The sequence below is a fragment of the Macrosteles quadrilineatus genome, unplaced genomic scaffold (assembly GCF_028750875.1).
Source record: "Macrosteles quadrilineatus isolate MER2022 unplaced genomic scaffold, UCM_ALF_1.0 Scaffold_5__1_contigs__length_97177068, whole genome shotgun sequence".
Taxonomy (NCBI): Eukaryota; Metazoa; Arthropoda; class Insecta; order Hemiptera; family Cicadellidae; genus Macrosteles; species Macrosteles quadrilineatus.
The window spans coordinates 73,805,735-73,822,365 of record NW_026542598.1 but is presented as its reverse complement, the minus strand read 5'-3'; the positions used below and the strand labels follow the sequence as shown (position 1 = coordinate 73,822,365).

At 34.3% G+C, this 16,631-nt stretch overlaps 1 protein-coding gene across 2 annotated transcripts in view; it reads right to left on the bottom strand.

The window, feature by feature from the left end:
• The window catches only part of LOC128995922 (KH domain-containing, RNA-binding, signal transduction-associated protein 2-like), a 100,396-nt gene extending 84,159 nt beyond the window's left edge, over positions 1-16,237 (bottom strand). For both annotated transcript variants that reach the window (XR_008490994.1, XM_054420973.1), the window contains exon 1: positions 15,950-16,237. Coding sequence is in view for 1 of the 2 variants with exons in the window: in XM_054420973.1 (XP_054276948.1) it covers positions 15,950-16,169 (220 nt within the window). In the remaining variant the exon portion in view is untranslated. The remainder of the gene's footprint in view (positions 1-15,949) is intronic.
• Between the last annotated feature and the right edge of the window lie 394 nt (positions 16,238-16,631).

The following is a 16,631-nucleotide window of genomic DNA, read 5'->3' as shown; positions in this document are numbered from 1 at the left end:
GTTTGAAAACTAATGTTGGTCAAGCTCATTTGTAAAAAAAATTTAATGTTAATTAATTTAATGATTTGTCATTGATCCCTAATTCATCCCTGTGTAATCCCTAAACTCATTGAAAAGTTTTCAAATGGGAATTATCTTCTAGCTGTAATGTAAAACAAGTTTCATGAAGTATGAAAAAACTAGCTTGGATATTAAAACATTTCCATAAAATGAGTCAAATCAATTATAACAACAAACTTGTGTCAACACTAGATTTTGAATTGATAGTTTTTTTTTTTATAACTCATTAAAATTTAAAATATTTTCCATGTACACCAGTGTTTTAAAAAGTGAAGCATAATTAACTACCGTAAAAAAAGAGGAATTAATATGACAACAATGCTCAAACAGCCTGCAATTGACAGTAATATCCATAAATAATATTACCTGGTAATAATACATATCATCCTCAATGACAAATTCGATAAAAATTCCTCTCTTAATGATAGAGTTTCGATAATAAAAAAAATTAACACATGCTAGGGCTGATTCAAATTACCAGGCTATCGTTCTAAACAACATGAAAACAATATAGGCCTAATGCAAATTTAAACAAACAAATATAAAACTAAGATCAGACAAGTTTTCATTCCACTTTTCATTCTCTCAGTAAAATAAAGTGGAAAAATAAACTAATTAGACTGCAACCTCCCACCGCAAGGGTGAATTTCTTCAATTGTATACCGGTTTTAATTCAAAACTGGGGCAAGAATTATTATGCTACAGAATTCTTTAAGAGATGAAAAAGTAAATAAGAAGCGAGCCAAGGTAAATTGCTACACGCTAAGAAATAAGCTTACAAGATGAAAGGTGAGACTGAGACAGCTTGGCGCAAAGTCGCTTAGCCCTTCTCACTTTCATCCGGGACAAATCTCCCCACGCCGTTCCTTTCATCATCTCATATGAGAGGATTCTTGAGAAAATTGTTTCCTACACCTGAATGCCTTTAGTTGCTCTCTAGATGGTAAATAAAAGTTAACTAAGATTATGTCCAACACAGCGCTTGTTTATCACAATTTACAATAAGTAGCCTAAATCACATGAAAACTTTCTCGAGAAAATTTGTTCTATCCATATGCTGAACTCTATAATTTGATGAGATATAAAGTTTAACCAATACACAGTAGGCCTATTGCGAAGTTAAATACCCATGCAACATAAAAGTCAACGCAATGCTAATTTTCGGGTCACAAAATAAATCTCCCAAGTGAAACAGATGTCTAGTATTAATCTGAGGTATTGTTCAGAGTTTCTTAAACAAAGATCATAAATTGTAATATATTACGCAAGATAATTCAATCTAATATTGTCTTAGTTAAGGATTTACGCAAAAACAACATAATATGTTATGCAATCAGTGAGTTCTCTTAGAAGGAGGAAGTTCTCGACTAAGAAATCAATTATTTCTTTCTTGACAGTAGAAACTAAAATTTAGGTGGGACCCAAACCAACGCACACAGCAATACAACATGGCTATACATCAGGTAGGGTACAGACAATTCATATAACTACAGCACAAGTATTTTTTTTTATCAATTTATCATATCACTTTATAAACATTATTTCATAATGCTTTTTGGTTGTATCAAGTAATTGATACAGTATACCAAGTTTGGAATTTTTTATATACAGTAGAACCTCTTTAATCCGAACTAATTGGGACCGGGAGTAGTTCGGACTATTGAATAGTTCGGATTACAGAACATATTGTTGTTTTTACATAACAATTGCTAGGGAAAAGAGAAAATTGCTTTTTAAAGTAAAATACAGTGTTTATTTAATACAGTAGTAGACATAGGGAATAAACATTACGGTACATTACAACAGAAACAATTATGGTGCGTATACCAATAAATACAGTATCCAATGAATAACTACTGTTCTGTGTATAGAGTACAGCAATGAGGCATTCGGATTAGTGGACGTTCGGATTACGGGGGTTCGGATTAAAGAGGTTCTACTGTAATTAAATTGCCTTTAAATGTAGGCTATATACTAAAAATGCAGGGACCCAATCTTCTTTTAGTATATTATTATTGCTAACAATAGATTTTTTGTGCACGACTACTTTTAAGATCAAACCGATGGCCTGCACCTCTAGGGAAATAAATAAAAAAGCCGCCCTTGTGTTATTCCCGCTGTAGAATCGCATGGCTTAAATAAATCCAATCCCCAGACAAGCTTGTTTCCATCCATCCTCAAGAGTTGAAGGCTGGATAATTTGTCACCGAGATTCCCAGGCCGGGTTGGGATGCAAAACCTCCGAGCTTCAAAACAACGAGAGTTGTGGGAGGTTGAGCTCGTATATAAACGTTAAATGTGACCCACAACGCACATTTGTCACTCGGACTGCTGCGGACTCAACGGTCCACTGATGAGAGAATATTGATGTGCCTTAATCAGCCGCACTGCTAATGTACACACTGCAGTGGTCAAATCATGCGACCGAGGCCTGCGGTGCAACGTCCTCATTATAAACGAAACATCACAAACCACCAATGACAGATAGTTGGAATAAATTTGAGTGTGGTGTTGAATGTCAGAACCTGAGAGGGTACAAATCACTCGGTAGGCCTAATGCAAACAAGGTTAAAAATAGCTCCCATAAAGCCACTCCCAGCTGTCTCAACTTTTCAGCTTCGGTTACAGCTGGCGACACTTACTAACGCGGGACAAGTAAAGACTAGCTAAGGTTATAATTCTGAAACTGTACCTAGCATGAATGTGAAACACGCATCAAATTCAAAATAGATATGGCAATTAATTTAAAATGACAGATTTTAAAATTATTTCACATTTTAAATGGCACAGGGTGAAAAAATGTAAAACCTTATGGTTCTAGCACTAAAGCATCAGTTCATTGTATTTTTCTGTCCACAACAAAAGAGAAATTAAGTAAAATTCTGCATGGATGCCGATGTTACCTTAGATCCAATTGTGCTAGGCCTAACTAACTGTGTGTGTGTATTTGCGAAAACCAAATTTGTGTAAGAAAGAGAAACTTATTTATTACATGGTAGACTAATCTTAGAGAGGTAACTTATTTGCTTTTTAGCTAAGGTAGGCTTCCTATTAAAAGTTAAAAATTCAAATTCTTTTAATATCCCTGTTGAATTCCTTCAACTAACATTTCAACATAGTTAAAGATATTATGGGATATTATACTATTGTTTAAAAATACCAAAGGTGCCAAGAAGGATTTTGTGAACAAACTTGTATGGCTCAATATAGGTCTACATATAGACCTATGAGAAGGGTTGATAAATATGGCTTTAAGAGTAAAATTTTAAATATTTAGCCCCTGTACCAAAATGGTACCTAGACAAATTAAACTACAATAAAATATTCTTTAAGATAAGAATATTACAATATGAATATTCTTTAAAAGTGAACTAACTTAAATATAATCAAATCAAACCATACCCTACCCTTTTTTTACGTGATTTAGCCTACATTTATGCATAACCACTGTACAACAGCTTTGTTGTATTTCACTTAAGCCTATGGCAAATATCAATACTGAGAGGAGACATTTCCTTTTACTGCAAAGGGTAAAAAGCCACAAATAGATAGACGAGAGGGTGAGGAAGAGAGAGACTTGCGTAAAAGAAACCCGTGGCACTTGATGGTGGATCAGATGTGAGATCATAAAACGACCCGTCTTCTTTCCAGATAAATCCTTTTTTATTACATTCCTCCCCCTCCAGATCTCAACAGGCTGGCTGAATACTGACCCTGAATGTTTCAAAGCATTCAATATTTGATGAACCCAGGTGAGACCAGATCATTGCAGTGAATTTTGCACGCTTCTTTTAACATGACAAGTGTTCAACAGTTATTTATAAAGGTTTTAAAATCACAACAATAAATTTTAACAGTCCTTTGATAAAACTGGGAGGAAGCTTCAAAGCTCTGAATCAACAGAGGTTCAAATAAAAAATAAATGACAATGGATGGGACTCACTTAAAAAAAAAAGAATAATGCAAACGTTTTTCAAAAGAAGTCCTGGAATCAATCTCAGCTAGTTAGAGAGAGTTGTACGACCTCGGAATGCTTAAGGAAAAATGATCTAGAAGAGTCCATGGTCCACAAGTGGTGTCTAGCACTAGTGCTAGTGTCTAGGGCAAGGTCCATTACCACACCCCTCTCCAACAACTCATGGTGAAGGAAGACCCTGTGGCCAGTGCTATAGGAACTTGTGCTCAGTGCACACTGTTTGGGCTCTTCCTTGCTTGTCACAAGTAGCTTATGGCACAGCATAACAGAGCTGAAAGCGCACGGTGGTCCCATAAGCAAGTTTCATTACTTCTCTGTAGAAGAGTTTGTTGAAAATAAAGTGAAGGGGAGAAGGGCCATAGAGGAACTAGACAAACCAGGAGAGGCATTTGAAATTTAGTGAGTAAGCACTTTACTTAGTGACGAAAGAAGCTTTTTATAGGCTATTGCAAAAAAATCTAAAACTTTTGAGGAGAAAATTATATAGGTACAATAGTCTATATCTCAGAAATGAATTTTAAAAAGTTCAAACTATCTCCCAGTCCTTCAAATTACGCACCAATATCTGAAGTAATAGTTAATGGATTAACTATTGTTCAGAGAGTGATGGGTGATAGATTGGCATGGAAGGCCGATCCAAAGCAATAAGACAACAATCAATCCAACTGCCACAACTCGCTGGTTCTACTTGATGGAGGATCTACTTGTCTATAATTGCTCAATCCCCGACCAGCCCCTCATTAGTGGGGGACTGATTAAATCGCTGATGCTTTATGTTCTACAATCATCTAGCTTTGGAACAAAAAGGGCTGATTTTATTACAAATTAAGTGAGAAGTTAATGATTTGATGGTAACGATCATAGATCCATTTGCATGATTGATACATTTTTTTCCAATTCGTCATATTTATGAATATATAATAATTGTTTATGATAAAATTGCAGTAGATTCAAATCTTAGCCATTAGAATCCAGAAGGTTTATTTCATATCATTTGTATTTCATATCCTAATCCTATAGGCCTAGCTAGCTTTTGTTTTGCAAGTACGCCTTTGATAAGCAAGTGTTTGATGTTAGGCCTATTGCAATCAATTAAATAAATCTTGTATTTATTCAACCCACAATTATTTAGAGATTTGAGTTGGGCTGTAAATTTAATGAACAAACCAAAAGGAAGCTTTAAATTAAATTATTCCACTAGGCTTACACTGACTTCCCCCATGTGCAGCCACGTTAAAAGAAATCTTTCAGACACGGATAAATGTTTTTTGGCAAGAACACTTCTTAATTACTCTGTGTCATGATTTGGACCCAGTCCAGGTTCATCTTTCAAATTACACAGGGTCATGATGATTTATTTATGGACAAAGCGTAACAGATCCTAACCATTGTCTCACCGTAGGCTTATTTTGGGAATTGTTCCAGAATTAATAAAAAAAAGTCTTACAAAGGGAAACTTTGTAAACAAAGCTGCCAACAGATAGGGTAAAAGTAATTTCAATACACCATCAATCTTACAATCAACCCAAAATTTATCGTCACATTCATTTCCGCTTTAGATTTCGAGCCTCTCAAATTCGCCAAAGCGCATCGCAATGTATCGTCCTAATTGAGTAAACTTGACAATAGAACGTATCAGACTGAGATAATGGGGAAGGATTAAAAGCAGTGAGCATAATTGATGTACGGAGGGTCACAAAGGATAACAACAGCTCCGATCCATCAAAACACTAATGAATCTGCTGATAAATGGCTCCATACATCACTACCAGTGTTGTTACCCAGCTGTTGTTTTATTCTGTACAGCACTATCCTAATGTACACATCATTCTAGGTATCTGTGTACTTGCCCATGATTGTTCAAACTAGACAATACTAGCTTCATCCAACATTTACAATGAGAATATTGTCAATAGAGCCTACTATGAACAAAAGTTCCCCTTTATATCAAATAAATGAAAGATGAGAGAAATAACTCAATTGAGATTACAGAATAACGTTGAGTATCAAAACTTCAAAATCATGGTCTCAACATTTTTGGCGTTAATAAATTTTAGCAGCGATAATTTAACAACTTAGGCTACTATTTGTTACTTTTAACTGCTAGTATCACCTGGGCAGTCAATATATTTGACAAAGTAGGGTTATAAACTCACATTACAATACGTCCTAAATAATTTGAAATATTAAGTTAGCTTGAGATTATTAAATTTACACCACATTGCTTTACCATTCTGTTTCTCAACGGCACACAACTAAGAAACGAGTCTACAAAATGCACTAGATATATTTTTTCACTTGATATTCATTCACATTCCCTTCAAACTTGTACTCTTAACATCTAATTATCTTCCTTTAGTTTTAATAGAATGCTTAAGATTTTATATATAAAATATATTATTATTGTTTACATAATTAATTCACGGTTAAAAATATTGTATCATAGGCTAATGATTACAGTACTGTATAGAGCTAATGGAAAACAAGTGTACCTACTTACTAAGAAGACAGTACATCAGGGAAAAGAGAACTCACCTGTAAAATAAAAATTCAGTTAAACCAACATTCATATTTAATTAACAGTAATTAAATTCAGTTACACACTCACTACCAGTATTTGAATCTACATAATATTGCTAGGTTCCTAACTATACAATTCTGAACAAGGGCAACTCAACAATTTTCACTCAAAATTGCACACAAAAATTAGAAATCAACCTAAACTAACAGATGCACAAACCAGATAAACTGTAGTCAATCGATTTCTAAAATTGGTCAAACAGGAACCTGGATATTTAGCAGACTGTTTTTAAACCACTTAACGTAAACAAATCTGATGACCTGTGATTCATGATGCTTGAGGCAGGAAAGTTTGTTAAATAAAAATAAATGTTAATAACAGGCTGAGGGCCAACAAGAAAGCTGATAAAAGTGTGGTCCAAAACATACTTATTCAATAGATTGCTAACTTGAGACTGGCTGACACTGATAAATTCCCTGACTATTAAAAAGGAAAAGTTCAGTTACAGGTTAAAATCCAACCACAATGAATAGACTAAACATATACCTTATAAACTGTGGTTCATAACTGAAGGTTAAAAAAAACTGAAGAATACATTAGAAACTGACCGAAGACCAAACCACTAATATAAACCTGATAACTGTGGCCCATGACTATTACAACGGGAAAGTTGGATGATTTGTTGTGGTGCAGGGCGTAACTTGCTTGTGGATCTAAATCCAACTAATGACTATTGCAGAGAACCGAGCTTTCCAGCTTGTCCACAACAGCCATTTGTCAACGAAGCTTTGACGGGTCCAATGACAAGTGAATATTGAATGTCCCTTAATCAGCGCTAGAGCTGCAATGGTCGAATTACATTGCGGTTGATGACAGATTGATACCTAAAACTATTTATTTTAACTTTGGTAAAACTACAATAGTAAGATACTGAAAGAGGTTTACTTATTTTTCATTAGGGCCTACATATTTTCAACATGAAATCAGGGTTGCCGATTTTGTGTTACAGTAGAATAACAATTTGATGCATGCAAGCTGGTAACATTAACAGAGACACAGCTTATCATTAACTATAACATTAACACTTTTGGACGCAGCTTATCCAGTGTGTTACTGGTCTCAGGCTAAGAAGACGACAGGTAATTTAGGTAATTTAGAGTGATATTCATAAAACTCAATCCAATCAGATTCAAAGTCAACAAAGAACTAAAAGACTTGTGTGAAAAATCAAAAATCTTTAACATGGGTAGGCCTACACCTACTATATTTATGTTGGAGTGGAATAATTCAGATGTTTCCTAATTTATAGAAGCATTAAACGCATATTTTTTTTACTCTCTCTTCAGACAACAACGTTTAAACAAAAAGTTTTGTGATATGGCTAGAAGTTTAATTTTATAACAATATTGTCTATATATTTAAAATGAAACTAAATAGCCTACATAATTTGACAATACAATTAAAAGCTGCAAATCAAAAATGTAGTTTAGAAATAAGAGCATAGAGCTTCAACTACATATTAGATGGATATCTTGTGTTGTGTCTTTGATAATACTTCTGCAATCAAGTAAAGTTGGCAAACTAGTCGAGCTGCTTATTACATTTGCATAGTATTAGAATCCTCCTCCTTTTTAACGCAGCCATCATTTAAAATTACTTGACAACTTCTATAAAAACATGCACTGGTGTTAAAATGTAACCGGAAGAAAACTGGTGTGACCGGTTGAAATGGTTGTGTACGATCTTTACTTATATAACTTTCATGTGATAATTGCAATAGAGTGTAACGACATAATAGTGTAGTAAAATTGGCAGCGCTCATTTAGTGCTAAGTTTGAAGTCTAAACCTTAAGAAAACATGAAGAAAACTAAGCTTAGCTCTCCTAGGGTTAAAGATTCATGGGCAAATTAAAATAGCTACACCTCCAAAAAAAATTTCATGAAATGTGAAAATTATTGTAAAATTCTAGTTTTACTTGTATAGCCTAGCTACTAAATTTACAAAGTTTGTCCACTTACGTTTACTGAGTAATACAATGAAGGCCTAGTTTAAATATTTCACACAACAGTGAAGCAGTTTGGACAGGATTAAATTGTTCAAGAGAACAGAACAGTTATTATTTAGGAAGAAAACACAAAAGCTCAGACAATGCACAAGACAAGAGACTTGTTCTCGGAATAGCGTTCGCTTGCAGCAATAAACAAGACGAGACAAGGAACAGGCCACTGGCCCTCAACATTTTGTGTGTAACTTAGTGAAGCAAGTAGGCAACAGTGCTGTTTGTAGCTTGAATATCGTTGACTTTGGGTATCACTTGTAGACTTTTTGTGTCTAATGCAAACTCGAAACCCTGTTTTGACATTCTACATCGGAGTTACCATTGAGTGAGCTGAGATTGACTACTAAATGTTTCGGGTAAATGTAACATTGTGTGCTATACCTCTATGGTTATAACACTAAATAAATACTTATGGATTGTTATATTTTGTTAAAATAGTTTTTAAGGTGAAGTAACAATACATTTTGGTAAACCTCAAAACACCTGTTTATAGCCCTACAATGTTTTTTTTAATAGTTTTCAGCTGAGCCATAGGTAGGCAATTAGGTCTAAAAGGGGGTTTGTTTATTCTGTTTAGTACAATAATTGGAATATAATAGATCATTTTATAATTAATTACTTAACACTTTTTTACAGACTCAGAAAACTGAAATCTTTTAGGATATTTTTTTGAAAGCATTATTATGGAGGACACTGGGCGCCATCAAAAAGTATCAAAAAGTAGGCTACGGTACTACATAAATCATTAAGGAAAATTAATGTGTTGTTTAACTTGTACCACTGAACATTTCAAACTTAGGATTCCTCGAAGTGTACCTAATAAAAATTACCATTATCTTTTACTAAGTCTTGGATTGAATTCAAACATAAAACCACTGTGACTGCATTATTACTACGGTATCACAAGAAATCTCAAAATAAGTCACCTCTCATTGCCAAAACACAGACCAACCTTAACATATTTAATGGAGGCTATTAATTAACCACATCCCAAAATTCCCTTTATATTCATGAGTAACATTAATTAGTAGCTAGAGCCTCTAGCTGTCTGAAAATAACCGAAGCGTATGCCAAAGTTTAAGCTTTCATGGAACTATGCTCATTTAGATGATCAGCAAAAAAAAGTTCAGAACATAAAAGGAAGGTGGTCTCTTTTGGTAGGTAGAGAAGTTTGTCTTGCTGACTATTGATTTGAATCAATATTAAGCATTTTCCTCGTAAAGATGATTTAAATAAAGACTTGGCTAGTTTAATAGTTGTTTGTAAGTTGTCGTAATTGTGAGATTTTACCAAAATGTAATGTATTTTACAATTTCACAAGAGTAGTACCGTGTAGGCATATCTTTGCCACTGGGTAATTCAGAGTTTTACCATTGACTATATACCTACAGGTATATAGGTACCTAAAGGTGTATGTATATAGTCAATGGTTTTACCTATCAACAATGAGACTTGTTAGGACATAGCTTTTTTCCTAATCAACGGCATTACATCACTGTAAACTGGAATAAAATACAACCAATGTATTTGGTTTGCTTTGATCAACTATGGAGTTTAGTAGAAATTTGTCATTTTAAATAGTTTTGCCTAGTTAGATAGCCTACTCTTGTTATTGCAATGGAAACCCCAATCAGTAAAATAGTTCTCACTTGTTAAATATGGTAGCTTTAAAAGCCCAAGGGCTTAAAGGGGTTTTAATCGGGGGAAACAGAAACACATGCAGAACAATTTCTTGAAATTTCACAATGAACAATTTGGTAATGTCCGTACAACTAACATACAGCCACACAATTTAATCGGATAAATTTTGACCAAATCATCAGTCGAGGAAAGTTGTTTACACCTACATTATGTTAAGAGCTCATCTAGTGTGACACGGAGATAATCAGAGTACTTTGTAATCGTTTACTTTTTCATATTGATGACCAATTAAATGCATTATGTGATGTATGTTTAACCTGATTATTCTCATTTACGGATGATCCTAAAGAATCGACATAGACATTTTTTACAACACTTTACCTATACCTATATCTAATAAACAAGAACCAAAGCCACTACATTGGCTGAACGCTATCTTGGGCACAGAGGTGGTAAATGCTGGATAACAAACACAGCCGAGACTCGACACCCTGCCACTGACAGCTACAAGTTTCAACCGGGCAACTGTCCAAAGCAGCACACACGGGCAAAACAATGAATTTCTGACTCAACTCTTTTCCGAATGCTATCTCTCTTTATCCTTAACCGTTCTCTTTTGTCAAGTTGATTTGTTTTCAACTTTGATATTTAAACCTGTCCCATGATGTACCAATCTAAGTATCAAACCATCATATCTACCAACATGCAATTTAGATGGTAATGTAATTTTGACATTTTAAGTGCAAAGTCAAAAACAAACGAGCAACATATTTTAAATGCATGTAGTTGCCTAACATTAGCCATTTTATTTCTCAGTGTAAAAACTTGTTCGACCATCAACGACTACCCACAAAAGCTAATTAAATTAACTTTCCAAACAATGTTGAACAAATTGCAAACTAATTTTACTTCTTGTTTTGTAAACATAATGTGGTAAGTTAATCCTATTGACGATACAATATCACTGCCAGCCTGATCATTAGCGAACTAGTAAAATAATTCTATCAATACTAATAGGCCTACTGAATTAATGCTGTTTTTGCTGGGCCAAAGGGTCCTATGTCTAGGTCTGCATTAGATACATATTTAGATGCTGCTTCCAATTTAGGCAATTATGAACATAGCCTACATGTTACCAGCAAAGTAGGAAATGGCGCAAAAACATTTTGTCATTCTCGAAATCGATCACCACTTACCACCTTTTTTGTATATTTACCGTCTTGTGAGTAACAGTATAAGCGTAAATATATGTTTTAAGTGTTATAAGACGTTTCTTTTATTTACTTTCCGTAAAAACATTTTGTACACATTGAATAGGCATTAATTGTATTAAATGCCCATGGACGTGTCAGACAAAGTAAAAATTAATGATATTTGTTTAAAAACCCATTCACTTAACAGTAATTTATTGTGTTTTGTCTATGCTTGCTAGGTTGGTTGATTAAGGTTAGATTGGGTAGAGCCAAAAAAAGAATCAAAAGTATATAGGCCTAATATTTTAAAATAATAAAATACTTTTCTATATAGTTAGGTTAGGTTGGTTATTATATTTTAGACTCCAGCCAAAATTAATGCTAAACAAGGTTACAAAAGTCTAAAAAGTCCTACATCAGCATATTTTTACTTAGCCTGCAGTGCCAAAGGGCATTGTTTAGAATGACTGCGCAAAGTATATCATCATTTTTATAAGCTCCATTTCATTATTTGCCGGTTCATTTTAGGTCATTTATAGGATGCCTTAGAGTCATTCTGTAGAATGGCTGTTTATATACTTTGCCTGAGACAAACTTTTAACAGACAATCTTACTTAATATGAGCATCATGTAGCTGAAAATCCATAATTGATTCATATCTTGGCACATTGTGGGGCTAAAATGTTTAATTTCCTCCATCCTGCAGCCTATAAAATATGTCTATTACGGCTTTTAATCAGAATCTAAAGGTCTTTAGACGGTTAGCGGTAGGCTAAGGTTGAGAAAATGATCATGGACATGAAAGCAGCTTAATCAACATGCAGGACCAGGTCACGTCTACGTGACAAGCTGCATCATCCCTGGTGTCATTATCAAACGATGCTCATCAGTGCTCTTAGAGCATTTGTGTATTACTCACTGCAAGGGTTTGTGAAAATTCCATTTAGTTTCACGGATGTTAAGTTACAGTTATTACAACTTGTTAAATATCCTAATCAGCTTCAACTATCGAGTAAAGAGCGCATAATTAGCATGTTGCAGCTAGTTTGTTTGTAGGTTTCCAAAATAAAATTTGACGTCACAGGGTGTCCACAGAAATTTTGTCATCAATTTCCCTGACTTTCCATGACTATCCATGACCATTAACCATTGATTTCCATGACTCACGAACTTAACTCAAAAATTATAATATACCGTACACACCCGAATAATACTGCCTAGACAAGTTATTTCACAGAAAATATTGAAATATGTATTAACAGACAACAATGGAGTACAATAGGTACAATGAACTAATACAAACTCAAAACCCATAAACTAAGACAACTGTATAAATTGAAATTGTCGTACATTTGTGAAAAATTCGAGAAAATGCTAAAATAGTCGCGGTTACGGCCGACTAGAGCATTGAAAGGTCCCCTGAAATCCATCCATCATTGGGGATTTCCACGACTTTCAATGACTATAATTTTTTTCCATGACTTTCCATGACTATCCCTGACTTTCCAGAATGTGGACACCCTGCGTCAAATTTAGACATGCAACAAAATTAGTCATTGATACACTGGATATCAATTAGGTCTACTAATTTCTGGCTGGTAGGCCTACAAAGCCAAATTGAAAAGATAACTAATAGAAAACTGGGTAACATTTAAAATATAGGTAGATACTTAACTAAAAATAAACGAGTTGAATTTTGACAGCAGCACACTCTGTGATTCAACTGTATGTTCTTTTGAAAAAACAAAAACTAAGTTACCGTACTGTAGCCTACCTAACGCCATAAAAGTTTTACCGTACAACGTTAAAGTGGTGCCTAGGTTTTTGTAATTTTGTAGTGGTATGGTGATTAAAGTAATTTTATCAAAATACTTATTTAAATTACTTAAAGCTTAATATTTTTCCCATGGGGAAATTAGAGAGCATATTTCCTCTAACAAATCATGCAAATATTAGCCAGGCAACACTTGGACTAGTCTGGAGTTCTCAAGCTACTAAGACATATGTTATAATAGAAAAAACATCATATAACACAACTTACTATAGCCATTGACTATACAACGAATAATATACCAGTACACCGAATTCTGTGTATAGGCTAGTAAACGCTATACCTACCATTAAAAATATTAAGTAATATAAGTTAATTTATAAGCCCATAAGAAGGATACAAAGCAAATGACAAATTAATTTTTAACTTCGAGTGAAATTCTATAAAAATTCTAATTTCCCTTTGACATTTTTACTCTTTGTACCATACCCCTATTTTCATTCCAGACCTACTGTATAGGACCTAAACAAAGAGGCAAGATGGAACCCAAGATCCCAGCAATATTAGGTGAGACAGTAAGCACGTGACTAAGTTATTTTGTATGCTTTCTCCAATTTCGGGTAACTTAACTTGAGCTTAGCGTGTGATCAAAAACGTGTGAATTGATTTTTTCTTTAACTTAACCCTCCGAGTGTTATTTGTCGCTGCAGCGACACATTTTGTGTAGTGTTTTGTGTCGCTGCATCGACTCACAAACACTGTTTACGGCGAAGGCTCTATATGACTGACAAAATCGGATTGAAATAGATCGAGTTAGGTATCGTTTTACCCTATTTGTCAGATTCAGAAGCTTTCTCCACAGGTCTGTCTCTAAGCGCTTTTCATTTTAGTTCCAAAAATATTGTAGCAGACAGCTGATGTGCGAATTTGTAAACAGCTTGGTTAACCTCGCACCGATGACTGATGTGTTTTATCACGTTTATCATTGTTTTAGTGTTAAAAATCAAAAGTAGTGATACACGTGGTGCATTATAAGAAGATTTAAGTGATTTTGAAGGGCTGGTTGATGATCCTGAAGAAGTAGGTAGTGATAACTTATTGATGTAAATTATCAGCCAGATTCCTAGCTATGGTTAGGCTATGCATTCTTAGCTAAACGCTATGTACTGAAATCTGTTTTTTGCCCATAACTTATTTATTTGCAAATCTACTTCCTTATTATTATATATTTGTAATCCTCATAAAATTTAGAACAAAGTGGCTATTTTCAAATATTTATAGGCCTATAATTTATACAATTTCATTGAGCGCAAACTTTTTTTTTTGAAAATTTTCCAAAATATTTTTTTTTACCAAAAAATTTTTTTTGAAACAAATGTTCCTTATGTTTTATGTATAATATTGAAGCCCATGATTTTTCAAACAAAATGGTACATAGAACAGTAGCCTATAATTAACATTGTTTTCAAGCTTCTCAGATCCGTTTTAATAATTAAAACCTTGCAAATGAGCAAAAAATAGGCAGACATTAAGGCCAAAACAAGGGACACTCGGAGGGTTAAGCTATCAGCAAGCAAGTTTGGTTAGTTTAGGCTAACTATCGATTAATAGTCTTATCAATATTTTCAATTCGATAGTTTCAATCGATAGGCCTATTTAGCATATTTAGCCCAGTTAAGAAACTGTACCCAGCTACCTAACTTACTGTATTTTTCATTATTTGTTACAAAAGGTTTCGATAAGTTAAAAATAACACATAGGATACGCGTCCGGTTTAGGCGTCCAGCAGTGGCGTCACCGGGTTGTGGGGGCCCGGAACGCCATTATCCAACGATACGATGTTCAGACATCGGTGTTTGTGGTGTAGTGGATAGAGTGCTCGGCTGATATGCAAGAGGTCCCTGGTTCATATCCCATCGATAACTGTAACTTTTTGTCAAAGATTTTGCTTTGAATGCAATTTCTTCTTTAAGTTAAAACTTATTTTACATCTCTTGTTAGAATTGTTGTCATTTATAATTTCATATTTTAAGAACAGAATTTATCCTTCATTCAATTTTTTCACTAAGCAAGTTTGGTTGGTTAGGTTAGGTTATGACAGTAACTATCGGACGCCTAAGTTAATCCACGTCCAGTTAACTTACCGAGCGCGAAACTAATCCTCTGCGTAAAAATAAGTTAAAAGTTTAGTATAGCCTAAGTTAGAAGTGTAGGCCTACCTAGTATGTAACTTAGGCTAATTGGAAAAAGAAAAACTTGGACACGTACGTAGCCTATTTTGACCGGTTATTATGCCACAACATTGAAAGTTAAAATAGCCTAGGCTAGCCTAAATAATCGCAAGTAAGTTTAGGCTTAACAAGTTAAGAAGTAAGTTAACTTCTGAATTATGTAAGTTACCTAACTTAAGTTAAAGGTAGGCGAGTTGATTAATCGACGCACTTAAGTTAATGGGCGTTGCTTATAAAACAGCAAAGCATTATAGATCTACATCCCGAACAAAGGAGAAGAAGATATTATAACCTTGAATTGTCAAATGAAAACGAAGTCAAACCACGTTGACTAACTTATTATATAAAAATGTTACAACCACTAGGCATAGGCCTATGTAATGCTCAAATTAAGGGTCTTACATCCATAGTGTATACTCAAGTACTAATGACTAATGTTATCAAATAATGAAGGTAAAATTCAAAAATATAGCAAGACCGGTGTGACTAAGCTTACCTTGGTCAACAAGCCGCATTGCATTGGGGTACTGCGCCGGATCCAAAGCCATTTTTTCTTTAAGTAGTTCGCGCACATATTCGCCCGCTTTTACGCTATCAGCTTGATTCGTTTCCATGTCGACCGGTTCACTCTTCATTTGGATATCTTCCAATTTACCTTGATCACTATTGTTTTCTAAACCAGACTGATTACCGTTAGACGCAAGCCTAGCCGCCATTTGCAGAAGAGAGAGAGTGACGGAACCGAACGCTTGCTTCTCGAACTCGCAGTGAACTCTGGGATAGATGCTTCCGTTATTTGTCGCAGGAGAGCGCTGGAGCGATTCTGCGCATGCCCTCCCTTTTGTAGTCGATACAAAAGTTTTGATTTGTCCGTCTCTTGCTGCGTGAGCTTTAATACCCAAGTTGATATTTTAAGCTTGTATAATTTAGAAATATTCATAGTAATAATTACACTTTGTCAAAAGTTCTTTTATATTTTAATTAATGAGTAATAGGTCATTGATTATGTATTGCACATTTTATTATACATCTAGTATAATAAAATATACTATTTTTATATATTTTATCCATGAATTCTTTTCGTCATTATCACCATTTTTTCTAAATTATACCAGCTTAAAATATCAACTAACATATTATTTTTTATTGTTTAGAGTAGTAACTTTGACTATTAATAC